At 42.3% G+C, this 17,880-nt stretch overlaps 1 protein-coding gene across 2 annotated transcripts in view; it reads left to right on the top strand.

Annotated features, from left to right (window-relative positions):
• slc1a7a (solute carrier family 1 member 7a) overlaps positions 1 to 17,880 on the top strand; it is a 31,082-nt gene extending 13,202 nt beyond the window's left edge. Inside the window, exons 3-11 of one of the 2 annotated variants that reach the window (XM_061241989.1) lie at positions 5,799 to 6,014; positions 12,297 to 12,339; positions 12,540 to 12,774; positions 13,485 to 13,584; positions 14,137 to 14,370; positions 14,930 to 15,124; positions 16,509 to 16,643; positions 17,284 to 17,383; positions 17,626 to 17,880. In XM_061241989.1, coding sequence (XP_061097973.1) covers positions 5,799 to 6,014; positions 12,297 to 12,339; positions 12,540 to 12,774; positions 13,485 to 13,584; positions 14,137 to 14,370; positions 14,930 to 15,124; positions 16,509 to 16,643; positions 17,284 to 17,383; positions 17,626 to 17,880 — 1,513 coding nt within the window. Of the gene's footprint in view, positions 1 to 5,798; positions 6,015 to 12,296; positions 12,340 to 12,539; positions 12,775 to 13,484; positions 13,585 to 14,136; positions 14,371 to 14,929; positions 15,125 to 16,508; positions 16,644 to 17,283; positions 17,389 to 17,624 lie in introns of both variants that reach the window. The other variant, XM_061241990.1, reaches the window with a different exon arrangement.

Genomic DNA, 17,880 nt, shown 5'->3' with positions numbered 1-17,880 from the left:
AACATTTGCAAACATTTGTTTTTTGTAAGATTATGTTCCATATATTTGAGCAGGTTGAGGTGATGGTCTTCTCTGCAGAGCTCTGAGGAAGATGTGAGGGAAATGGCAAACCAAAGAGTCACATCCATCCATCCATTATCTGAACCCGCTTATCCTGAACAGGGTCGCAGGGGGGCTGGAGCCTATCCCAGCATACATTGGGCGAAAGGCAGGAATACACCCTGGACAGGTCGCCAGTCCATCGCAGGGCACACACACCATTCATTCACACACTCATACCTACGGGCAATTTAGACTCTCCAATCAGCCTAACCTGCATGTCTTTGGACTGTGGGAGGAAACCGGAGTACCCGGAGGAAACCCACGCAGACACGGAGAGAACATGCAAACTCCGCACAGAGAGGCCCCAGCCGACCTCCTTGCTGCAAGGCCCAAAGAGTCACAGCAGAATGAAAAGCTGAGAGTTGAGTTTCCGAAACATGATAGCTGTAAGAAACAGTGGTATTGAAAGTGTACAGTATTTGGAGCAAAAGCAGAAGGCAGAACTCATAGATTTGCATGATTTTCCCTAAAGAGACAATATATGGGGGTGAGAACGGAACAAGAGCTGTTGTCATGTTTACTGAACATACTGTATTTATATACTGTAGGGCACTTGACTATTTATGACTCACAGGCTAGCGCTTCTTGCTATAATGTGACTTGCACTTGAGTGTTATTTGTATTCACATATCGACCATGACTATTCAATTAGTCAAAATGGTTTTGCAAATATAGATAATGAATGAATTAAAATGAATGAGGGACATGATGAGAGAATGGTAATTAGTTGGGAGATCCTGTCCAAGACTGACAGTCTCATCCCGACTGGCTTGGACGAAGGAATCCAATATTTTCCATTGTTTTTCCAATGTTATACACAGATTACAGTATGTGCTCAGGCATACTGGGCTTTCCAGTCCTGAGACCAGACTGGATAGAGTCTACATGTGACATTTCTTTAAATTGAGTTTTGTAAAGAAAACATTCAGAAAGAAGTGATAGTTTTGAAAAACGGAAGGCACCAGAATATATATATATATATATATATATATATATATATATATATATATATATATTTTACATTTCAGACGAGGCATACAGGAAACTCCAAAGAGAAAAGAACATATTTAAAGTGGGAAAGACAAAGTGAAGCAGCAACGGTTGTGGGAGAGTGGAAGAAAGGAGACTGGATGAGGTCCAGCAGGCAGGCAGCAGACCAGCGAGCAGAGACGTAGTGTGACAGGGGGGGAAGGCCAGGAGGGGCTGGCCATATGCTAGCAGGGAGCTTACCGAGGGACTCTTTTAGAGCATCTGCATGTCAACCTGAGCGTCTGCAGTGAGTAGTTCAGTTGCTATTAGTGGTTCAGGTCAGTGCTCCCCTCTACTGAAAGCAGTACATCTGTTTTTTAAAATTGCGTCAGATGCTTTTTGGGGTTTTACATTATATTACTGCCATTTAGCAGACACTCTTACCTAGGGCAGCTTACAATGCAAACACACGTACAGAGACTGAAGTGCAGTAATTCCCCAGAGGTGGTAAACAACGTTATAAAAGAGGCAGCAAGCGCAAGAAATGCCGACTCGATTGATGTCGTCAACTACCCTATTGAACATTAAATTAAGTTCTACAAACAAAAACAAACAAGAATTTAGGAAAATATGTTACACCTAAACAGGGGTTAGGGCTTGGGATGGAGGAGGTCTGAAAAGGTGGTTCAGTCTGTGTAGGAAGATACATAGGCTAGCTTTTATGATGTTCTGATAGTTGTGGGAAGCGCATATTGGAAGGTCTGGTAGGCATATAGCAACACAGTGTGTACAAGTGACATATACAGCAAGTACACTGCTCTCCTGAAGATATTTTTAGTCTACTCAGAAACCCACCCTCCTGAGCTGATTAGCAAGTACATGTTGTCTGAAATGAAGCCACATACATTACAGTGTAGAACTGTACATTTTTTAAAAACTGGTATATTGCTCAAGTATCACTTCCATCAGAGTAGCCTAGGTACATGAATGTGAATTCCTTTGGGGACGCTTAATGTCAGAGCATAAAAGGAGTGCACAGCCCGGCTACATTCAGTTACATTGCCATCACTTAACTGATGCTCTTATCTTATGCACCTTATAAAGCAAGGTACATGAGTGCAGTCATACAAGTAAATATACTGTAAAATGAAAGGCTTAACATTAAGAGCCATTAACAATGCAGCAGGAAGTAGCCTACTACTCAACTGTACTGTTAGAGCAACCAACTATCCGGACAAACATATACAGACTGTTCAACATGTTCAACAAATTCAACCATTCAACTGATTCCACATATTCAACTCAGCTTTTCATAAAATTTGTTGCATATAACCTTTAACTTGACTGCCCTTCTATCAGATAAAATGTTGATGTTGTGTTAGGGAAGATGATGCTCTGGCTCAGCTGGTGGAGGTACTCTACGCTACATATGCCATATATACCATAGACTATAATGGCACTTATATAGTTATATATAGATATTTTTGAATTTTGTATTAGCTATTGTATTGTTGTAGCTGCCAACCGTGGTATGCTGGTTTGTAAGTTGATGTATTCGTCAAGGGTTCTGATTGTATCTGTATGGTCACGCTAGGACTCGGAACTGTACTGTCCTCTAGGGTCCTCGTCACACTTGTTCCTGTGTTCAATCTGCACTTCATTGAACGTCGCTCTGGATAAGAGTGTCTGCTGAATGCCTTGTAATGTAATGTAATGTAATGTAATACAGCAGGGATACTCAATCTTACCCAGAAAGGGCTGGTGTGGTTGAATGACTGTAATGGTTGATTAGTAGAATCAGGTGTGTAACTGCTTGGATGAAACAAAAGCCTGCTCCCACACCAGCCCTTTCTGGGAACGATTGAGTATCCCTACAGCATGTTCTGGTGCAGTTGGTGGAAGTGATGATGGGTGAGGTTCTGGCACTTATGGAGGTGAACAAACTGTGAAAGTGCAGATATGATAGGAAGTTGCAACTGAAAAAACTGTGGTACCATCAAACAGCATGGATGAAATCACCACTTAATGATTTGATTGGATGATCTGAATGGGGTTTGTTGAGTTTATCTTTTTTTCTCTAAAAGTGTACATTAAATAACAGTGAGAGGGAACCAACCTGATGGGAACCACTTCAGATTCACTTTCTGGGTTACTAAGAGGACCATCACTGCTTTTTGCTAACTGACTGACAAAAAGTGTCCTCATAATCGTTGTTTCATTTCAAATCCAATGCTCTGGAGTACACAGCCAGAACAATTGTGTCACTGCCCAAATACTTACAGGCTGTACTGTATAATTGCTGAGACGTCATCCATCCCTCTGTTCCTGTCTGGGCAAGGACTCTCTGTTAGTTGTCACACAGAGAAAGTTCCTGTCTGGACTGGGATTCTCTCTCAGGCATCCAGAGAGAAAGTTCTTGTCTGGACTGGGATTCTTTCTCAGGCATCCAGAGAGAAAGTTCCTGTCTGGACTGAGATTCTCTCTCAGGCATCCAGAGAGAAAGTTCCTGTCTGGACTGGGATTCTTTCTCAGGCATCCAGAGAGAAAGTTCCTGTCTGGACTGAGATTCTCTCTCAGGCATCCAGAGAGAAAGTTCCTGTCTGGACTGGGATTCTCTCTCAGGCATCCAGAGAGAAAGTTCCTGTCTGGACTGGGATTCTCTCTCAGGCATCCACAGAGATTGTTTCTGCCTGCCTTCGTAAAGAGATTGTTTCTGCCTCCCTTCCTATAGAGATTGTTTCTCTGGTGGCTTGTATGATCAGTGGTGTGAAATCTGCTGCGTGTAAGTGTGACCGAAGATCAGGCTGTAATTCCACTAAGCTCCAGTGACCTGCTTGTTCACCCAGGGGCAGGCCTTCTGCTCCCTGGAAAGAAGCCAAGGTGACACAGCCTTCTGGGCTACAGGGAATGCAGAATAGAGCTTGTATTTGCCAATATACCACATCTGCCTGGCAGTAGAGCCTGCATTTAGAGCATTTATAATACATTCCATTCAGTTATGCAGCCAGCTATTTGCTGAAGGAGGTCAGTATTGTTTCTGTTTGTAAAATGTGCCCGTATGGACATTTATGGAAATTAAAAGGTTCTGTAATTCATCAGAATTTTACTATCTGAAGTAATCATTACATTAGTCATTTAGCAACCACTCTTATCCAGAGCGACGTGCAATAAAATGCAAATCAGAACCACACAATGTATGTAATATATTCTCTCATGGACATTAATTATGACTTTGTACGTTCAATATTTACATTGGTTGGATACTTTTCATTGAGTCATTCTCTGTGCATTGAAATGCCGGATTAGTTTTAAATAACAATTATTGTGTCATGATTGACTGGACCTAATTATCGTAGTGCCTGTCTTCAGATTCTTAAAACACAATCTAGTCTTTATATCCGTAAGATACAGAAAATGTAACGACAATCATTTATGATATGATATTTAGGATTTTTCTGTTTAATCCTTTTGTTTCTGTGTATTATAGTTTTAATTGTATACCACATATCCATACACTATAAAATTCTCCACGGCCATTCATGGCCATGAAGGAACAGTTATCATATTTCACGCCACACACATTTATTAATCTGGCTACTTTATATTGTGTTATTATTATGTTTTATAACTGATTCAGTCATGCACAAATGTCACCAAAGATCATGCAACAGTAACAACATGGGAGGGTCCTAAAATCAAACCTCAACAAAACCCCCACAGCTGAATTAGGGATAGGTCTAAACATTCATCTTCTATTCTATCCATTGCTTTCTAAATGCAAATATAGGTTACAGCATCTGGGCAAGAGTGGAGACTGACCCCTAAATAACCTTTTTAGGACCAATCAAAAAACATTGTTCTGCATGAAGTTTCCACCTCTCTCAGAAGCAAAAGGCTAACTACTTGGCTTTGAAAATAATAGCACACCCGATTGCATTAGTAAATCCCAGGAGTTTCTCTAACAGAGGAAGTATCTATTAACCTCTTTAATGTGTTTTTTATTTTATTTCTGGGTGATGCAATTAGGTAGCAATTTAATGCAATGTACTTTTCTCTTAAAGGAAGTGTTGTTCTTATGGAGATACAAAATGCAAATTGTTTGAGCTTAAGAAATTCTGACTTGTTGCCACTGACTGATTGGCTATGGCAGCCCATATGCTGATGCTTTTGACTTGGAATACAGATTAAATAAGGAGTGGGCATTTTCTTATTATATCCCAAATCCCAGTGCTGCATCATAACTGGCTGAGGGGGATTAGGACGAGTCATTCGGCGTGATGTACGCACCACTGGGAAAAGATCCCAGGCCATTGAATGTTTCAGGCTACATGTTTGTTTGTTTGTTAGTTTGCTGAAAGAGCTTGGTGGATGGCCAAACATTGTTTGTGCCAATGTAAAATGGCAAGAGACACCGGTCTCAGTACACCTGTTTGTTTGTTTTTTTTGTTTTTTTGTTTCTATAGAAATTATGCTTGTAAAAGGAAAATGCACTCAGTGATCACTTTATTAGGTAGACATGTACAACAGCTTGTATTTAATATTTAATCAGTCAATAATGTGGCAGCAACTAAACGCTATGAATTGTACAATTACAAGCACAAATCAAAAATTGTGCAATAGAGAGCCAAATCAAGAAAAAATGTATTTGTCCCAAACATTATGGAGCTCGCTGTATATTGTTTTTCAACATGACCTGACCGCAGTGTTCCTGGCCTTTTTTTCCACAGTTTGATGTCGGGGCTCGCCGCCCTGGATGCCAAGTGCTCGAGCCGGCTAGGCATCATGACCATCTCGTACTACCTGTGGACCACCTTTGTGGCGGTTGTGGTGGGCATCGTCATGGTGTCCATCATCCATCCGGGCGGAGCTGCCCAGAAAGAGGACTCGCAAGACAGCGGCAAGCCAATCATGAGCTCGGCTGACGCCCTGCTCGACCTCATCCGGTAAGCCCTGCCCCTTTGACGTGTCAGACCATCCATTACATTACATTATTGGCATTTGGCAGACACTCTTATCCAGAGCGACGTACAGTTGATTAGACTAAGCAGGAGACAATCCCCCCTGGAGCAATGCAGGGTTAAGGGCCTTGCTGAAGGGCCCAACAGCTGTGCGGATCTTATTGTGGCTACACTGGGAATCGAACTGCCGACCTTGCGGGTCCCGGTCATGTACCTTAACCACGACGCTACAGGCCGCCCATCCTAGACGGATCCTCATCATGACAGTGCCGATTCGTGCGTCAGCAGCATCACACCTTCCGTGAGGACAACATGTGAGGACAGCGGAGATGATGGGAGTGAGTGTGTGTAGGAAGCTCACTTGAACTATGGATCCAAATGGTGCCACCCAGAGCCCTGCAGGGCTGCAGATTGGCTTTAGCAGGGGGGTCATGGTGAAGTCGTGGGGTCTGTAGGTCTTTCAATTTACACCTTGGGTAGAAGACCTCCAGAAAATGTCACAGTGCTGTTTGGAGGAGACACTGAGAAAGGTGGTGTCCTAAGGCCTTATTAATGGGAAGCCTATTGTCTAGTTGGGCTGGTACAGTTTGTGCAGAGCAGGTCAATCCCATGCGCTCAAGGAATCCCAATGTAATGGTATACAAACTTAGGTTCTTCATTACGCACTAGAATAAATGAACAGATTTTACATTTACAGACCAGCTAAAACAGGGCGGCACGGATGGTGCAGTGGTTAGCACTGCTGCTTCACAGCAAGGAGGTCCTGGGTTTGAATCCCCGCCGGACAGGGCCTCTCTGTGCGGAGTTTGCATGTTCTCCCCGTGTCTGCGTGGGTTTCCTCCGGGTACTCCGGTTTCCTCCCACAGTCCAAAGACATGCAGGTTAGGCTGATTGGAGAGTCTAAATTGCCCGTAGGTATGAGTGTGTGAGTGAATGGTATGTGTGCCCTGCGAAGGACTGGCGACCTGTCCAGGGTGTATTCCTGCCTTTCGCCCCATGGATGCTGGGACAGGCTCCAGCCCCCCTGTGACCCTGTTCACGATAAGCGGGTTAAGATAATGGATGGATGGAGACCGGCTAAAACAGCATCCTGCATTATTTTCCAAGGAAAATCATCACTCTGATACTGATTTTACAGATAGAGCCAAGTTCAATGAACTTAGACTATTTCATGGCATTTGCAATTCAGTTAGATCCTCTGTGTGCCTAAAAAACTACTTCCAACTGCTTTACAGAAATTGGTTCATGCCACTGAATAATTCACCCTTGGGGTTGTAATGTATTGGTCAGACTGCCCTGTAAAATAACATAAATAGCCTTTTCATGCTAACAACTCTGTTTTTTCAAGCATGCTAAATTCAATGTTCTCTGTAGCCCAATGACGATATCAAACAGTTGGAAAAAAAGATTGTTGCAAATTCAAGATAACTTTCTAGTATTCTCTTAATCTAATAAAATAAGGAGGTAATCAATTTTGTTTCACAGGGTTCATTTGATTATATAAAAAGCATGAATATACAATACAATGTTAATAACATTCACTAAACTTCTTTACTCATCATTTAACACATCATACCACAAAATATCTTTTAGGTTTTTAGTTTAGTTTTTAACTTATTGTACTGTAACCCAATAACTGAATTAATTATTCTGTCATCAGTTTATATATTTCATTCAGACACCTCATGATGAATTAAGCAATATTTATTGGTTTATTGGGGTTTAACTTAAATGCAAACTTTGGTGTCGGGGCTCTGCCTCTCATCACTCCCTGTTGTCAGCCAGCCGAAACAGGGAGTGACTACAAATCCCCCGTCATGGGGATCTGAGAAGCAGAGCACACTGGTGGATTCTGTGGTGGTAGTGGGAGCAAAAGAATTTGAAGGCACGATTTAGGAATAAGCAGGAATATTCAAGCAAATGCAGCTAGCAAAAGTGACAGTAGCAGGGAATAAGAGCAATGGCAGCATATCAAAACAGGCAGTGCAGCAGAAAGAGCCAAGCAGTGCCATGGCTTCAGCATGCTGAATGAGCCAGGTAGCGCTATGGCTTTAGTGTGCAGAATGAGCCAGGCAGCGCTATGGCTTTAGTGTGCAGAATGAGCCAGGCAACGCTATGGCTTTAGCATGCAGAATGAGCCAGGCAGTGCTATGGCTTTAGCGTGCAGAATGAGCCAGGCAGCACTATGGCTTTAGTGTGCAGAATGAGTCAGGCAGCGCAATGGCTTTAGTGTGCAGAATGAGCCAGGCAGCGCTATGGCTTTAGTGTGCAGAATGAGCCATGCAGCGCTATGGCTTTAGCATGCAGAATGAGCCAGGCAGCAGGGCAGCTTTTGTATGACTGCAACAGGGCAGATGCAGCAGCAGCCAGCAGGCAGCATAGCATGGCAGAGCACGCAAAATGAGCAAGGGCCTGAACAGGTAAGGTTGGTGCTTTATATCGCCCCTCCCACGTGCTTTCATCTGCTGAAACTAGCTCCATTGGCTTCGCATCATTTTTTATTCTGAACAAAATAATTTTTTTCTTAATGGTTTTGTATGGATTTGTATGGATGTTAAAGACAGATTCTTTGCACCTCCATTTTCAGACTACACTTTTTCCTGTTTCTGGGATTTTTCAGTTTTAAAGCGCTTTAATGTTTATGGATTGAATCTGTCACTCTATCACAGTGGGCTCTTTGGGGTTATGGCTGGAAAATGAAATATATCCACATTCCGAGGCTGCTGTCGCACACAGTATATCTCTAACAAGTTTCAACAAAGCCTGTGCATAATACCTGCAGATAAGCTAAGTTAATTAGCTTAGCGCGCATTAGCGTGCAAAGGACAGGTGAGTTCCCTCGAATTAGCCCCTGCTAGGTCAGGAGGACATATCCTTTGGTCAGTAGGCCACGTTCAGCAGTACATAGGTCAGGACTCCTGGACTATGCTTTGCAAGTGTTTGTTCTTCTCTTCACCCACACAGTTTAGCATGTTCATTTTGGTGCAATTGCATATAATGGTACCACAATATATCAATGTGTGTCAAACAACTGTCCTTACTTTGTTTCAGTGCTAGCTTTTTATGTCATCATTATATGTTGTGTGTATATGCTTTAGTCTAGACGTATCAAACCAAACAAGTTTAAACATGAAAACTTCTCAAAACCAAACAGATATTTTATTCTCATTGAGAATTGTTTGAGTGAATCATTTTTGAGTGGGTGCTGTCAACTGTACCACAAAGTGCTACTATGAACTTGTGAAGAACTATTGAGGTTGTCCTGTTAATGATGGCACTGGTCACGGTCCTCATTGTCCAGTGAAGCAAACAAAATGGAGTCGGCCAAACAAAGATAGGGGCCCCCGAAAAATGACCATATGCGCACAGGATTGTTGAGTTACAAAGCAATGTTCTGTCTGCATTCTGCTCCCTGTTCCACAATCGATAAACCATCACCCAGTCAGCTAGGAGTGCAGGCAAGGCACACTGCACTCCCACTGTTGCTGTGTTCTTCTCCCCCGGGGCACAGCTGGGCTCAGGATTGACTGTAAATCTCCTTTTGGTCCTCCTTTCATTGTGCAGGTCATATCCCCAGATTTAATTAGTAGCATTGAGGTCAGAGTTCTGTTCTGAGAGCAGGGTATAACTAGCTTGCTGTTCTTAAAGCTTACATGTAGTGTATTTTTTATATATTAAATATATATTTAAATATTCTTTTGTATTCTATTGCCCCTGTTTCAGACAGCTGCCCGAATGTAAGCCGGAAAAAAGGCCTTTAGGCATTCATCCAACATCCATGTGACATTTTTTATTTATTTTTTGATCACACAGGATGATCTAAGACTGAATATTTACAATTTTATCTGCAGAATTGGGCAGGGAAAAGTATTCTCCTTCTTATTTATTTTTTGTAAGAAATTCTAATTCCCTTGAATCTTAAAAAAGTAAAACAGAAATATTTGTGCAATGTGGCTAGGTACATTTGTGCTTAAATAATTTTGCAGTTCTGCATCTGGATGCAACTTACATTCATCTTTAAATTCGCTTTTTAAAAGTTTATGGAAATATATAATGTGTAACACCCTAGATATGGACATCTGCTTAAAAATACTTACCATTACCATACCATTACAATACCATTTCCTGCCCAAACAGTAAGGAAAAAATAAATAAATAAATAAAATAAAATTTTATATATATATACAGTGCTGTGCAAAAGTCTTAGGCACCTGTATAACATTCTGTACAGATAATCTTTAAAAAATAATTCAATGAAAGGTCCTAAATAAACGTACTATACATTTTACATTACATTTTAGTAATTTGGCAGAATAGTGAATCAAATATCATCAGAATAGTGAATCAAATATCATAATCATATTTTTTCTGACCACCCTTCGGCGTTAAAACTGCATCACTTCTCTGAGATAGCCAATGCTGTCCTGCAGTTCCATTAGACAATCAGTAGGGAGGTTGTTCCAAGCATGTTGGGAGAACTTGCCACAGTTCTTCAGCCAATCATATGGCAGCAACTGAATACATAAAAACATCCAGACGTGGTCAAGAGGTTCAGCTGTTTTTCAGACCAAATGTCAGAATGGGGAAGAAATGTGATCTAAGTTACATTGACCATGGAATAATTGATGGTGCAAGACAGGGTGGTTTCAGCTGATCGAAGCTGACAGGAAGGTGACAGTAATGCAAATAACCACACATTACAACAGTGGTATGCAGAAAAGCATGTCTGAACACACGATGTGTCAAACATCTAATTGGATAGCCTACAGCAGAAGACTAATATGTCTAAAAAATGTCTAATGAATACCTAATAGATGCGTGTGTGTGTGTTGATTTTGACTTGTGCTCTTTGGTGTCTCCTCAGCATAATGCTTCGCCCAGCTAGACAGGGTAATGAGGCTTAAGTCCTGTAACAGCTGATGTCAAAGGCCATATTATAAAGGACAGATAAGGTGCTTTCTCTGGGTGCCCTAGGTTATGGCTTGCTTTCCTGCCCCACCTGCTGCTAAAATGCATGGCACGAGGAAGCCTCTGTTCCCTCACCTCACTGAACCTTGCAGCAAGGGGAGGAGCCTCCAGGCTGCCAGCCAATGGGAGATTACTCCAGAGTGTTTCCTTGAAACACAAGCTTGGGATACGAAAGAGCAAAAGGTCATCTGTAGCCAAAGAAAACAGAGGTGCCAGAGCCATACTGCTCTCTGAATAAATGTCTTGTGAAACGAATTAGTAAATTGTGCAATGGATTAAATACCACAGGGGAGGATTCTTATATGTGGGACTGGATAAACCCCAAACTGGGTCCACATCAGGCATTTCAATACATTTTAAATGAAATAGCCCCAGGATCCTTTAAGAATATGTTAAATTCAGGATTTCAGTGTCTGTACAATAAACAGATCATCTTACACAGGTGGGTCCAAGGGGGCTGTGAGAGAATACACTGAAAAAAAGCTTCATTTGAAAATGTTTATTCACAGAATATGAAGTATTGGGTGTGAGGCAAGGTCATGTCATTGCAGCAAATGGCCCTGAGATTTTGTCAATAAAGTAAGGTCACTGCCCTTTGTGGTGGTAGGCCAGCATTCAATGCCTATATCCAGGAGAAAATATTCTCATCACCCACCATAGCTGTTTATTTATCCCTCTATGGCCAGGGCTATGCTCCAGACTAGATTCTGGTATGAGCTATTTCACAGACCCTGGTTAGCTGGGTGTATGTGAAGGCATACTATGAAAACATTACAGTTGATCTTTGTTAGTGGGTGTTGTTGGTATATGGTATGCTACATGTCCTGGTTAATTGGATATATCTTCTGGCACACTATATGAAGTAACGTAATGTAATATACGTGACATAATGACAAGAACAGGCTCCCTTTTTCCTACCACTACCAAGTGTATCTACTTCTTAGTTTAACTAAAAGCTAAATAGTATCTAGCACTTTATCAAGCCTGCTCTTGAAAACCCCCAGTGTTTATTCCTCCACTAAATATGCTGGGTGACTGTGTATATTTGCTGGTGTACTGTGTAAAAACATTTCCAGGGACCTATTCTACAAAGCACAGTTGTTGAGGGTAACTGCACAAAGTAAAACCCCGAACACCTCTTTTTACTTCAGCTCACTTTCCAGAATGGATTTAGTTGGTGCAGTTATGCAGCTAACTCAGTAATCCTGCTTTGTGAAAGAGGCCCATAGTTCTTAGGTTATAACTGCAGGTATGTCATAGCTGTTCCTGTGACAGTCATATTTGTTTCTTCTTTTCCAGCAATATGTTTCCTGCCAACTTGGTCCAAGCCACTTTTCAGCAGGTGATATTATTTTTCAACAATGTCCTTTTCAGCTCATTTTCTTAACAAAGCAGATTAGGTTTAGTCACTTTGTCAAAGCTATAACAGCTGTGCCACAACTTGAAGTTGAATCTTTAAACTCTACATTTCAAACCAAGCTCCTTAACTGTTGCATTGCACTGCAGCCCCATCCACTGTGCTTGCTAACCTTCTTATTACAGTATCGGACGAGGAGCATCCCAATCATGAAGTCGCCCAAACCCACTGTCAGCCAGGACCTTACAGAGCCCACCACTCGGCGTGTCTTCGTCTACGGTATCCAGGATGACAATGGCTCCGATATCCAGAACTTTTCCCTGGACCTTACCCCGCCGCCTGACGTCATCTTCCGCACCCTGCCCGGCACCAGCGAAGGCATGAATGTTCTGGGCATTGTCATCTTCTCCGCCACTATGGGTAAGGATGCCTTGAGGTCAAGATGGACACTCACGGTCAGTGGAAATCTTTCCCAAAATGACACCCTAAAATACAACAATATAGAGCTAGCTGCAGAGAGGTAGAGCAGTACAACAGCACAGAGCTAGCAGTGAGAGGAGCCATACAGTAGTACAACAGCACAGAGGTACTGTAGCAATAGGGAGCATCCATGGTTTCAGCAAAGAGCAAGCAGGAAGAAAGATTCATACAACCGCAGCATAGAGCCAGCAGTAGAGAGGAGCCATACGCAGAACAGCATAGAGCTAGCAGTAGAGAGGAGCCATATGCAGAACAGCAGCATAGAGCTAGCAGTAGAGGAGCCATATGCAGAACAACAGGATAGAGCTAGCAGTAGAGAGGAGCCATGCACAGAACAACAGCATAGAGCTAGCAGTAGAGAGGAGCCATGCACAGAACAACAGCATAGAGCTAGCAGTAGAGAGGAGCCATGCACAGAACAGCATAGAGCTAGCCATAGGGAAGATTCATGGTAAAACAACATAGAGGTATTGTAGCAGTAGGGAGGACCCATAGTACAACAACAGAGATCTAGCAGTGGAGAGAATCATCGTCCACTGGCAATAGCAGTGCTGCTAGCTTTTGGACCTGGTGCTTAGCTGCATTCAGAACTTTCTCTATAAATTTGCAGAAAAAAAAGATAACAGCTGCCTGTTGCTATATGTCCCCAGGGATAATGCTTGGTAGGATGGGACCAAATGGAACTGCCTTGGTCAACTTTTGCCAGAGTTTAAATGAGGCTGTCCTGAAGATCGTTGCCATTGTTATCTGGTGAGTTTTCTTTTAAAATGTGATAATCACTGCATTGAGAGGCTAACAGCAAGCTAACAGTTACAAACTGTAGCAAATCTGCTCTTTCTAATCCTTGAACCACAAATGGGCAAGTACATATTCCTCACCTCAAAGAGAACGAGGCCCATTCGTGTATTTATGGTGTATGGTTTGTGCTTTGAAAGGAGATTCACATGTGTTACATACTTCATATTCTCACTGTCTAGCCACAAAGGCTCGGTCAAAAGTCTTGCACTATTTTTCAACATAGCAGGTGCTCACAATTCATGTAGGACAAGGTGAGGCAGCCAGCAGTGTGTTCTTTTATCATTTCCACAGGCAGAGCGATACACCCACTAGAGAGGAAGAGGCAACAGATATTTTGCTAAAGGGGGAATTTGTGGAAGCACTTTGCACAGCTGGAGAGTCTGATCGGATTAGGCGATGTTTACGGCCAGCTGAAGACTTTTGATAGCTCAGGTTTGGCAGTAGTTACAGCCCTTGGAGGAAGTTTGCCGGCTTTCACTGAACCCCATGCCTGTCCCACCTTAGGTACTTCCCATTTGGCATCGTGTTTCTGGTGGCAGGGAAGATCCTGGAGATGGATGACCCCTCCTCAATGGGGAAGAAGCTGGGGTTCTACGCCATCACTGTGGTACTGGGCCTGGTACTGCATGGCCTCTTCATCCTGCCCGCCATGTACTTCTTCATTACCAAGAAGAGCCCCATTGTCTACATCCGTGGCATCCTGCAAGCCCTACTCATCTCATTGGCCACCTCCTCCAGGTACAGGCTGGACACCCACTGTTTAGTAGCAGTAGTTGTAGTAGTCCCCCTTTTTTTTGGATGACCACTCTGTCCAATATGTCTGAATATATCAATATATCAGAATTAAAATTTGTATGTAGCATATTTGTGCTAGTTGGCACACACTAAATTCTGAAGGAAAGGTTTGCATGTCAAAAACAAATTTTAAACTCATAAACTGCTACTCTGAGTTCTGTTTGAAATGTTGAGGCTACTTTACTTTGGAATATTGTTTATTTTTTGTTCATGTTTGGAATATCCCAGTAATATAGTCTCTAGCTGTCAGCATGTCCCATGGCAGACAACATACACCACTGTACCATTGGCTGTAAGGTTAACTACTGAGTATGCAATAGTCAAAAAATTAGTTATTACTAAAGTACTCAAGATTGATTACTCTATAAATTATATTATTCTATTTGGAATGATTCAGCATTCAGCTGAATAATGTATTAGGATTCAAATATATCAAAGCAGTTAGTGATGGTTGTCATGGTGACCTTGTGTGGTTGGGTGTCCGTGTTGTTTCTGCCCACAGCTCTGCCACACTGCCTATCACCTTCAAGTGCCTGCTGGAGAACAATCACATTGACCGGCGCATCATCCGTTTTGTCCTGCCCGTTGGCGCCACCATCAACATGGATGGCACGGCGCTCTATGAGGCAGTGGCCGCCATCTTCATAGCTCAAGTCAACAACTATGAGCTGGACTTTGGACAGATCATCACCATCAGGTAAGTAGGACAGCTAGAGCGAGGTATTATACTGTAAATGGTAATATATCAGCTGAAAAAATCACAGCCTGTGGGAGACCCTTTAAGGAAGAAGAAACATTCAATTTAAAGGTGTGAGTGCTATTTTATCCGCCTTTTACCAGATGTTCATTGTTGACCACTGCCATTGTGTAGGGGTAACAAGGTCTATCTACTATCGTACTCCGTACAGCGTGTTTTATGTTAGCAGTTTCTCAGTAATTGCTTTATACCGTGTATTAGTGAATGATGCTGTTATTGTGTCAATGGACTCTTATTCCATGTTAAGAGTTGAAAATGACAGATAATACCATTAAATTATAAGCACAATAAATTGTCTTCTACATAAAAACAATAATTACACCTTTTTTAAAAGTAAATTCTGATCATGCTTCTTGTTGAAGACATTTTGCATCTAATCCAATTTGTTTATAATCAGCTGTGCTATGGTTCATGTCTTAAAAATGGTTGCTGAAGCAAGATTTACTCATACATAGACATTCCTTCAATTTGATTAGATAATGCATCATTAGTTTCACTTGAAGACACCAGTCATGCAATCAGAGTGTTTATCTTTCTGGCTGTTCTCTTCTGTGTTTAAAACAAAATCCATGAATGTAGACTAATTACTGGCCCCAAATTACATGGCTTAATTTGACATACACTCTTGTAATATGGGTTGGCGCTCTAGCATCTATAATGTCTCTTAATTTCACTGACAAATAACATGATGAAAAATGAATGATTTGAAGTGGAAGCTACCTCATGATATTGTTGCATATTGTTCTGCCCAGCATGAGAGAATCATCCTGAGGATGTTGCCTGAATTAAAGTCATGCAACCTCAATCATTCTGCTTCTCATAAACTGCCTTGACACCATCGTAAGATTCAACGATGTCAGTGCTAATGGACCAGGTCATTTTGTAACTTTTTGAGAAAACTAGTTTTGTAAAAATGTTCGGCTTTTGAAGGAGATTGAATAACTTTTAGCAAAGCATCCTCAAGTGCCAGTACAGTAACCTTTCTGTTGAAATCCCACATGACCCCTTTTATATGGCTTCACGGTAATGGCAGAATTATGTTTTCAATTATTTAGTTTTTTTGATACTGTTAGCATTGGCACTCCATATATTTGCCTCCTTCTTAACTCTGTGAATGCCTAATGGGAACCCACACAAAACCCAAGCTGAATTTTAACAGCTAACACTATGTGCCTATGAACGCCCACACAGAGTTGTTACCTGCTGGGACCTGTACTAAAGTTGTGACAGTAATGTTACCTTGAGGCAACTGGGTATTTTGACTGATATCTGATACAACCTGTGCTTTCATTCTTTTAGTAATATATATATTTTTCATTCACAGTATAACAGCCACTGCAGCCAGCATCGGGGCAGCAGGAATTCCACAGGCTGGCCTGGTTACCATGGTGATTGTGTTAACATCTGTTGGATTGCCCACTGATGACATCACACTTATTATTGCCGTGGATTGGGCTCTGTAAGTAAATGCCCACCGTGGTTCATCATCACGTTTTCTTCATTGGTTTTAATGACAAAGTGAAAATTTATTTTCCTATTGGAATGTCTCAATGGCTGGGTGTGTATTCAGGTGTTTTTTTCCATGTCCTCAAATAACATGACCAGTTAGTGCAGGTGAGGACTATGCAGCATCAGTCTACAGCAGAACCAGAATGTTACCTCAATATTCCAGTTTGATCCCATAAATATTAAGGAATGACCATGGACAACACAAGTAGCTGTGGAAGTTCTGACCTTGGGCAGTCCTCCATGTGAATATTCACAAACTACAATGGAGCATAGGAAACCTACCAAAAATATCTAAAGGAAACTCTTTAGTTACCACCAGGAATATCTCAATAACTTACCATTTGGTCAAATCAAATCATGGTCCTTGATGGCTGAGAACTGCTGGTTTTCCACCCTCCCTTCACCTGAGAGTGGTTGTGAAGACAATCTGGCCAATCAGTGGCACTAATTGTTCAGTTAATTACCCAAGGAGAAAAGAAAACCAGGGCTAGATTTGGATCTGAAGGAGAGATTTGATGATACTTGATGAGAGAATCTTTGGTGACATCAGCCAGGCTGACATAGGCTCTTCCCATGTTGCCATGCTGCAGAGACAGGTTCAGGACCATGGTGAACGTGATGGGGGACGCTCTGGCCACAGGCATCATGGCGCACATCTGCAGAAAAGACTTTGTGAAGGAAGGAGAAGAGGTGAGCGACTTTCTCAAAAATGCAGTCAGAACATTTCTTCAACTTGAGCCCTCGCCTGGGGCTTGGAGAACACTTGGCATAGAATGGATATGCCTCGTGATATTCCTCTTCTGTGTCTGTCACCGTTTTTTAGTTCTTTGTGGAAAAGGTGAAGCATGTGTGACAAATGGCATGTTCACTAACTGTGACCTCACCCGCAATCCCACCCCCTCCTGTCCCACTCCGATCATCTCTCTCCCTAGATTCCCCTTATCTGTGAGACCAAGCCCATGATCAGCATCCAGCAGATGATGACCTACCAGAAGAACGGCTGCTACCAGCCCCCAGCCACCGGCGGGAGACTGGATCACATCCCCCCTGAGGTGGCCCGGCTGATCCAGCTGGAGGAGGGGATGCGACCAGCGGAGAAGAAGAAGCCCCCCCCACCTCACAAGAGGAGGGAGAAGGACAAAGACCACTGCTCCATCGACATGAACGGCCTGGAGACCAACGTATAG

Source organism: Conger conger, chromosome 5 (genome assembly GCF_963514075.1).
Source record: "Conger conger chromosome 5, fConCon1.1, whole genome shotgun sequence".
Classification (NCBI taxonomy): Eukaryota; Metazoa; Chordata; class Actinopteri; order Anguilliformes; family Congridae; genus Conger; species Conger conger.
The sequence above is the reverse complement of the archived record's forward strand: the minus strand, read 5'-3'. Positions and strand labels throughout refer to the sequence as shown.